General features: G+C 34.6%; 1 protein-coding gene across 7 annotated transcripts in view; it reads right to left on the minus strand.

Moving 5' to 3' along the window:
* The window catches only part of LOC144973315 (regulator of G-protein signaling 7-like), a 61447-nt gene extending 52359 nt beyond the window's left edge, over nucleotides 1–9088 (minus strand). For 3 of the 7 annotated variants that reach the window (XM_078915599.1, XM_078915593.1, XM_078915600.1), the window contains exon 1: nucleotides 8598–8791. In XM_078915599.1, coding sequence (XP_078771725.1) covers nucleotides 8598–8672 — 75 coding nt within the window. In that variant the 5' untranslated portion in view covers nucleotides 8673–8791. Of the gene's footprint in view, nucleotides 1–8597 lie in introns of all 7 variants that reach the window. The other 4 variants (XM_078915598.1, XM_078915597.1, XM_078915596.1 and 1 more) reach the window with 3 other exon arrangements.
* Between the last annotated feature and the right edge of the window lie 527 nt (nucleotides 9089–9615).

The raw sequence follows: 9615 nt of genomic DNA on the forward strand, positions 1-9615 counted from the left end.
GAACAGGATTCGTGAATCTTGAGACATGAGTGTAATGACAGTTTCAAATAAACTAAGACATGAGTCATCTACTTTAAAAAATAGATTAAATTTCCTTTTCTAAATTATGTATATATTCCGAACTTTTGACTTGACACCCTGGTTAGTTGGTGGTTGCCTAATAGACATCTAGTGGAAGGGAACATAACCACGCTCCTCGGCGTCTAAATGTAAACAATGGCAGTTAGTGCTAAACTAAGCAAACTACAACGGTATTACCATCGAAGTTATGGGTGTTTAAGTAAAATACTCACGAGTTTTTACGGCTTTTACGGCGATTGCAACACATTTAGGTGATTTCAGCGCCAGTAAAAAAATTTAAAAAAAAAGTTCTAGAATTACAATTAAAGCACCTAGAAAAAGTAAGTCAAAAAGGAATTGGTTCAAATATGGAACAGAAGTACTTTCAAAGAGCATACTATCAGTGTACTTAGTCTCATCCTAATACAAATACAATTCCCCACTAAAAGGAACGTAAACACAAATGTTTACAAATCATTACAGATGTAAAACAAAAATACATTGCATAACAGAAAGATGATTTACAAGAAAAAAATATCATCTTCCAAAACTCTAACTATACATTTGACGGTTTCCATCCCATCCATCCCAACCAAGCACTCTGACAAGGACAAAATTAAGTAATCTTATTCAAAGACAAAGACAAAAAGCAAAATGGAAGACAGATATAGGGGTATAGAAGACAGAGTAAGTGACCTCCCTGCCCACTATGGGAGGGAATGCTATTTAATTGGAGTGGTTGCTTGTTGGAATTATTTGTCTGAGACTAAATGTTTTCTTTTTTTTTTTTTCTACTTATTAATCTAAACACACATCAGTTAAACAAATTTGAGCATTTGTATAGCACAATATCCACTAAGCATGCTCAAAGTGCTTTACAAGGGGTCCCTCGCTATCAGCAAAGCTTAACATGTTGGATGAGACATGACGCCTGAGAGGCGATAGTACAATTTTTCAGACAAGACAATACTGTTAACAACCAGGTACTAATCTTACACCTGAGTACGGGAAGTGAGAGAAAATGAGTAAAGAGCCTTTTCAAATGACTCAATTATGCACCGCTTAGAATGGGACTTGTACCCTTGGCTCCCTGGTCGGAAGGTGAGTGTCACTGGACAACATAGCTACACAATTTGAGTTAAGTGAAACTATTTCAGAGTTTATATAAACTTTGATCGTTTTTTTCCAATCTATTCAAAATAACAAACAAACAAACTAACAAAAAAGATTTTTCCAGATTTAGAAGTAAATGAATTGGAAAATCCACTTTTTAAAAATTAATGGATAGGTTCATTAATTAGCAGCAGTACTGGGTCTATCCCTTATATCCCATTCACTTTTATCCAATTTGCTAGACATCACACATTTGACCATCTCAGGGGAATGACAATCCTTAAAGACAGAGCAGGTATTGGTGCAATTACTGTTTGTTTATTAATTTTCGATGAGGCATACAAATATAATAAAAATTTGTGTTCTATTCTAAACCACGATTGAACAGGATTCGTGACTCTTGAGACATGAGTGTAATGACAGTTTCAAATAAACTAAGACATGAGTTGTCATGGCTTTGTACCAGCATTGTAAGCTATCTAGATTGGCTTGAAGAATTTCTATGTCACGTTTAGTTTTTATTGTCCGATATAGAAGGCTGTCATCTACAAACAATCTCAGTTGGGTTCCTGGTGTAAGTCTTTCTGCCATATCATTAATGTAGATTAAGAATAGGAGGGGTCTGAGAACTCTGCCCTGAGGAACACCAGAGTCCACTTGGGCTGACTCTGACGACTCACCATCCACAACAACTACTTGTCTTCAATTGGTCAAGAAGAACATAATCCATTAGAATGTTTTGTTTCGTACTCCATATCTCCATAATTTCAGTCCCAATGTATGACGGTGGACTTTGTCAAAAGCTTTGCTAAAGTCTAACAAAATGGCATCAGTTTGTAATGTTTTTAATTTATGTTTTCTGCTGGGTCATTGATTGTTGTGATCAGTTGTTTTTCACATGACCTTTTTTTTTTTTCCTAAAACCATGTGTGTGATTCTGTAAAAAATTTTATTGGCCTGAAAATGATTCCTAATGTTAGAAAATATGACATGTTCCAGTATTTTACCGGTGACGGATGCAATAGATACTGGTCTATAATTCTCTGCTTAAGTTTTTTCTCCCTTTTTGTAAATCAGTGTTACTTTTCTTTTTTTCCAATCATCAAGTACTTTCCCTTGGCTAAGTGAACTCTGGAAAATGTGTGTCAATATAGGTGCTAGTTTGAACAGTTTTTCATAAATTTTCCTGGTATATCATCAGTACCAGTTGCTTTGTGTTCCTTAATTGCATTTAGAAAGGTTTCGACGCCTCTTTCTGATATTTTGATGTCCTTCATTATAGGACATTATAGGTTTGAGGCTTGCTTTCAATATCTCTTTTTTTTTCTTGAAATAGAAACTAATCCCTATTGCTTTAGAAGCTTGGGCTATTCCAGTAATTCCAGTCTTTTTTTTTAATGAACTTTAAAATTTCCCACATACTGTGCAAATTAATTTGACACTTTGATATTTTCAAAATAAAAATGGGGCTAGCTCAAAGGTCTTTGTCCTCATTCTCTCTGTTCAATGTTTGTGGGTTTTTTTTATGCAGGGAGGGTTCACAGTAGAAATGCATACCATTGTGAAGAATATGGGTATTAAATCATCCCATTCGAGACCCTATCAGAGCAGTACGTCCATTGAAAAGGCTCTTTATTCACATTCTCTCACCGAAGTCAAGTGTAGATGAGCATCTGGCCATTAACAGCATTGTCTCTGTCAATTTTTTTTTTAAATTGGAATATCGCCTTCCAGGCATCATTTCTTGTCCTATGGTAATTGTTGCTTTTGGCTAGGGACCCCTTGTAAATCTCTTTGAGCATGTTCAGTGGATATTGAACTATATAAATATTCAAGTTTAAAAGTTTGACTTTTTCTTTTTTTTTTATTTATGTTTCTGAGTTTTTCTCATCACACCACAGGGTTTAACATGTAGGGTCTACATAATATGTCATTGGACTACCTCGAAAGTTCAGTCATGCATAATTGAGGTCAGCTTGTCAGAGTCACATATCAGTCCTGTCACAATAATCATAGTCTCATCTATAGTTACTTTAAGTGTGTGTGTGTGTGTGTGTGTGTGTGTGTGTGTGTGTGTGTGTGTGTGTGTGTGTGTGTGTGTATCAAGGTAGTATGTATCAAAATTGGATTATGTCATGTTGAACCAGATGTCAAAATTCAATTTTAAAGTTAAAATGACATGAAAAGTGACATTTTATTTTTTGACATGTAAAGAAATTATATCCATTTCTTTCAATAATACAAAGGCAAAGCAACCCAAGCCTCATATCTTTCACTATATACATATTATCCTTTCTTTAAAAAATATAGCATTGTGGAGAACATTGTGCTTATTTGAGTCAATAAAAAAAATGATACGGCGCACAACTCTACTGAAAGATTTGAAAATTAGAAATGTATTCTTTACAGATATATAAACAGATAACTTTGGTGTTTTTATGCAAATCGTTGCATTCGAAATAATGTATTCACTTAATTACTTTACGGAATTCAGATCTACACTAAGTTTTCAACAGTTTTCATCTATTTATGACATCAAGTATTATTATTGCCCCTATGATGCTTTCAGTGTGATGGTTTCGGGTGGATAATACCCAGGTTTAATTTCTTTGGTAATAAATTTAAAAATAATAATAATAATCTAAAAAATCGAGATTTAAAACCAGAAAATAGAAGTTGCATTGAAGGTAAAATATAAGGTTTTAGAAAGACCTTATTAAATGTTATGAACAGTCAGGTGGCTCCGTAGCGCAGTGGATAAGCTGTCAGACTCTAACGTTGAAAGTACTGGGTTCAATCCCATTGTGGACATTTTAAAAAAAAAGTTTACTTTATTGAGAAAGACATCATTTTTGTTGTTATAGTTACTGGACATATATTTAAAACCTTAAATTAATCTATTATTATTATTATTATCATTATATTATTATTATTATTATTATTATTATTATTATTATTATTATTATTATTATTATTATTATTATTATTATTATATTATTATTAATATAAATATTATCATCATTATTATTATTATTATTATTATTATTATTATTATTATTATTATTATTATTATCATTATTATTATTATTATTATTATATTATTATTATTATTATTATTATTATATTATTATTATTATTATTATTATTATTATTATTATTATTATATTTTTTTAAAAACAACATCGGTACCATTCAATGTGTTATCGTCGTGCATTTATATGTAAACGTCGATTGTTATCATTTTATAATATTTTATCATTATCATCAGTTTATTCGTTTACTGCGTCTTTGTCATTTTATTGGGGGTTTTTTTCTTCTTCTTTTGTTGTTGTTGTTTTTGTTGTTGTTTTTCACAAACTTCCTGTCCCATCATTGTTTATGTCTATTTACCTTATCTACGCCATTCACACTACACATCTCTCATTCGTCCTTGGTGTCTCATTCGTTGTGTTTTGTTGATAAAGGGGAAATCAGAAACGCCCACAGTATGTCTTCGTCTATTAAATTGAGGCTTACAATTCAACACGTATCGTTATTTTTTCCTTCGAGCTTCAAGCAGCAATATTTTCATTAATCAACCAGCACCGCCAACAGAGGTGCATAAAAACGGTGCATTTCTGTACACCTCCAATGGAGGTGCATAAAAACGCCACCAAACATGATCACCAGAGTACTGTAATGTAAGGTAAGTTCTCGATCCCAGGATCGTCTTTCAACTCTGCTCACGTCTGCTACTTCAGGTTTATTTTAGCAGTTGATTTTCTTACCACAACCTGTTTTCACATATGGACAACTGTATGTTGCTGTATTACGGGTCAGAGGCTATAGTGGCTTACACTTAATGTTGGGCCACATAGAAAAATCAACAGAGGATGTACCAAGTTACACAGACAACGTTGTTTACCAATCTGCCCTCATTAAATGATGGTGGGTACAATATCGAAAGAAAATAGTTCTTTCCCCACGAAATTGCGGGCTTCTTACTAGTATATACAATATATATATATATATATATATATATATATGAATCTTTTTTAGTGTCTAAAGCACAATGACAAATAATGTTTTGAGGCGGTGGATCATATTTGATGTTCACTAGCCTTATTGCTCACTCTCTGGCAGGAGATAGAGATACTGGTGTATTTATAGCCTATAGATCTTGATAGTCAAAAAAAGAAAATGACTGCCTGTACTCCAGGGTATAAAAAATAAAAAGAAGTCAGAGAAACTCTCATCCCTATCATGTATATGTAATAATAATGTGAGAAACGCTTACTAATCCGCTGATAAATGGTAAGCCTATTGTGGATTAGAATTCCAAGACAAAACTGTAACAGTCGACCTATCAAGGCTGGAGGCCTTAACTAGCATATTGGAAAGGGAGATGAGAAGTTGAAAGCAGCACTATCGAATCTCACCTTGACATTGCAAGCTAGGGATTTGGAATGAGTGATGCCCATGACATGTTTGAAGCATTTCTTGGTGACATTTGAACTATCTACCAAACTAGGATGTGTTGAAAAATGATCTTTTAAAGAGCCAGCATAAGCAGAATGTTGAACAACTGCCTTAATAAGGTTCATGGTAAGGTTAATGTGACCAATGGCCGATGATAGTCCGAATGTTGAAATTCAAAGCAAAGAGAATAAGTATTCTTGACTTATTTAGACCACCAGAATAGAAGGAATGAAGTTGACGTCACTCAGCTCTTTGCTTTTACATGACCAGTTGGTTGATTGGTTCTCATTAAAATATATCAAGACATACTTATTTGTGTTGGTACATTCCATCTGTCAGGCAGAGGTTGTGAATATTTTTTACGTAAAATTAAATGCATAGCATCAATGGATGTCAAACTATTCAAATGATTTGACGGTAAAACCCCAAATGAAATAGAATCATTACCTCTCTATCTAAAGCGGCACCAAAATATGAGTAAGCCTTAACATGTTCTTGCGAAAATAAAATTTGTTGCTGATGAATAAGAAAACTATATGAAGAAGAAAATGTGATTTAAAATTGTCAAAAGAAATATTGCACATAAGGTCACATATAATCATTAATTGGTACCAATGCAGGATAAGTAATTAGTATTGTCCTTCGGAGCCATCAGGTCCATGAAGCCAGTGTTTACCTGGTTTCTTTAGCTTGAAACGGACAAAGGCAATGGCTTGCTACCCTTTGGATAGGACGCTAGTCTATCAAAAAGTACTTTATGCAAGATCTAACAAGATCTAACAGACCTAATGTTTTGAGACAATCGGTATTCATTACCATACCCAAAAAACAAGGAACTATTGACTGTGACCAACACAGAATAATCAGCATAATGAGCCAGGCCACAAAAATTATATTAAGAATACTTATGAAAAGAATGAGGAGCAAGATCTCTCCAGAGATAAGTGACAAGCATTATGGTTTTGTTAAAGAAAAGGGTACGGTAAATGCAATCTTTACATTGAAAACAATAATGCAACGATCAATCGAAAAACAAAAATCACTTTATCTATGCTTCATTGATTATTCCAAAGCTTTTGATTCAGTACAGCATGAAACGCTATGCAAAATCTTAGAAAAGATCGGTGTAGACAGTAAAGACCTTCAACTTGTGAAAAACTTATACTGGAATCAAACAGCGTGTGTCAAACTTGATAATGAAACATCGGACTTCTTTAACATCGAGAAGGGAGTAAGACAAGTTTGCGTCTTATCACCGGACCTTTTCAACATATGTAGTGAAATAATATTCAAAGAAATTGTAGATATGAAAGGCGTCGTCGTTGGAGAGCAGAATATGAATAGCATAAGATATGCAGATGATGGTACTCTGATGGCATACTCTCCAGAACATGCGCAGAAAACTTTAGATATACTGGTGTGCAAAAGTGAAGAGATGGGCCAGAAACTAAATGTTAAGAAAACCGAATGGATGGTGGTCTCAAAGAATGACAACAACACGATCTTCCACTTGTCAAGCAAAGGAGAGACCATCAAACATGTAAAGAAATTTAAATATTTAGGCACTATCATTACCCATGATGCACGTGACATAGCGGATATAAAACAAAGAATACCAATAGAAAAAAACGTGTTCCATAAAATGCGACCAGTTGTGTCAAACAACAACCTAAAGTTGAAGACCAGAATGAAAGTAGTAGAAATATATGTTATAAGTACCCTTTTATACGATTGTGAAATGGGGATGCTTGACAAAGAATTACGAGGAGGTTAGAGGCATTTGAGATGTGGGTGTATAGAAGAATGTTGAGGCTATCATGGACAGATAGGTATACGAACGAGGAATTGTTGGAGAAGGTGAGAAAGGGAAGAATATGGATCGATACCATCAGAAAGAGGCAGTTATGGTTTCTAGGACATGTGTGGAGAAGAGACGGAATTAAAGTTGGTAACATCTGGGATGATCGAAGGAAAGAGAGCTAGAGGAAGACAAAGAATGACTTATTTAACTAACCTAAGAATGGCCAAATATGTGATTTTAAAAGCAACACAGATTTCATGCGCACCGCAGAGGATCGTGATTCATGGAGACAGCTGACCGGCAACGTGCTCAAGAGCACAAGCCACGATGGATGATGAACAGATCCAGCTATCCAATCACTGCAAGGTGGATAAGGGATCAGAAAAAAATCTCACAGGCACCCGTGATCGACCTGTCCCTTTTGCGTGTGAAACGAGCCCTCTACCAACTGAGCTATTTGGACCAAGTCTATCAAAAAATATTTTATGCAAGATCTAATAGACCCAGCTATCCAATCACTGCAGGGTGGATAGGGGATCAGAAAAAAAATCTCACCTGCCACCGCGATCGACCTGTTCCTTTGCGTGTGAAACAAGCCCTCTACCAACTGAGCTATTTGGACCCCAAATAAACAAACAAACTGTCTTTAATTAAAACTGCACAAGAAAACATATCTACAGTGGAATTAAAATTAAATATTTATTTTCTTTGGGAGAGGTCTCTTGCAATAGATGGATTTTATCTGTCAAAGTCCTCATCAAGTTTAAAGTAAATCAGAAACGTGTCTCTATCCCTATCACATAGTGAAAACGTTTACCTTATTCCCAAGAGGGCATGAAGAAAATATAAAACTCTGGACTGAGAGAGAGAGAGAGAGAGAGAGAGAGAGAGAGAGAGAGAGAGAGAGAGAGAGAGAGAGAGAGAGAGAGAGAGAGAGAGAGAGAGAGAGAGAGATCAAAGTATTGCTCACTTCAATTATCAAATTAAACCAGTAGCAGCATGATAGTAGATATTGTAAACACCAACAATTTAAAAGTTGCACTTCTCACTACAGTTTGAACAGAACAGGGCACCCGACCAGTCGTAATATAAAATTGATTTTAAAATAAAACAATCAAAACAAATGATTTTAAACGCATCTTTCTATACAATATAAATTGCTTACCTTCTCAAAAGCCATGTGTCTCGGTTTTCCAGCTCGATACGAATCCATTTTGAAGTTTAAAGAATCATATATCATTATGCCATGAGAATAAAATTCATAATTTCGCTACCCTTATTACAGATCGCATCATTTGTATGATCAGTTCATAATCAGCTGAAGAAGATGCGGAAGCACTGCGTCGGCTGCTGGTTCGGAATTGGTGACCTTGAGGTCAATCTACCTAAATCCGACTTCAAGGTGAGACTTCAATTCGGAACGGATTTGTATTCTTTCCAAAGAAACAAGTTTATGATCTCATCAGCATAAGTCTTGACTGGCAATTATTTATTTAAAATCAACATTCTTACTTCCAGCCCAGGATCGAAGACAGATTAAGTATATTTATGAGTTATTTTCGTAAAAAAATAGTCAACAGCACGAGAGAGAAAAAAATCTAGAATTTGTTATTGTCTAAATGCGTAAACATAGATCTCACATTTATTCAAGTCTGGCTTCATGATGGAAGGCATAAACAGTGACAATTGGGGAACATGAACAGAATAATTTTAAAAATTTAAAAACCCACAAAAAAAAAAAACAACAACAACAACACACGTATACACAAAAACAGAATATTATTGTCAATCTATGACAGTAATAACTGAGTTACTCTCTAAATTAGTGTTGGACAATTACTGATTGCAGCTTGAAGCTCGAAGAGATAAAAATAACAACAGGAAATGGAATAGAAGCTTCAATTTGATTAACGATGGTCGTATCGGTTCCCCTAGTCAACAAAACACGATGAATGAAACACTAAAGACGAACGGGTACCATCCAAAATTAACACATGAAGCTCACAGAAGGCGTCCAAAGAAGAGCTACCAAGCAGCTCCCGAATATGAAAGGGATGACATACGAAGAGAGATTAAGAAAACTGAAACTACCAACACTAAGTTATAGAAGAATAAGAGGTGACATGATTGAAGTGTACAAAATGTTAAATAGAAAATATGACCAAAAAGCTGGTAATCTACTT

Source organism: Berghia stephanieae, chromosome 5 (assembly GCF_034508935.2).
Source record: "Berghia stephanieae isolate SIO BIC M18660-M18661 chromosome 5, UCSD_Bste_1.3, whole genome shotgun sequence".
Lineage (NCBI taxonomy): Eukaryota > Metazoa > Mollusca > Gastropoda > Nudibranchia > Aeolidiidae > Berghia > Berghia stephanieae.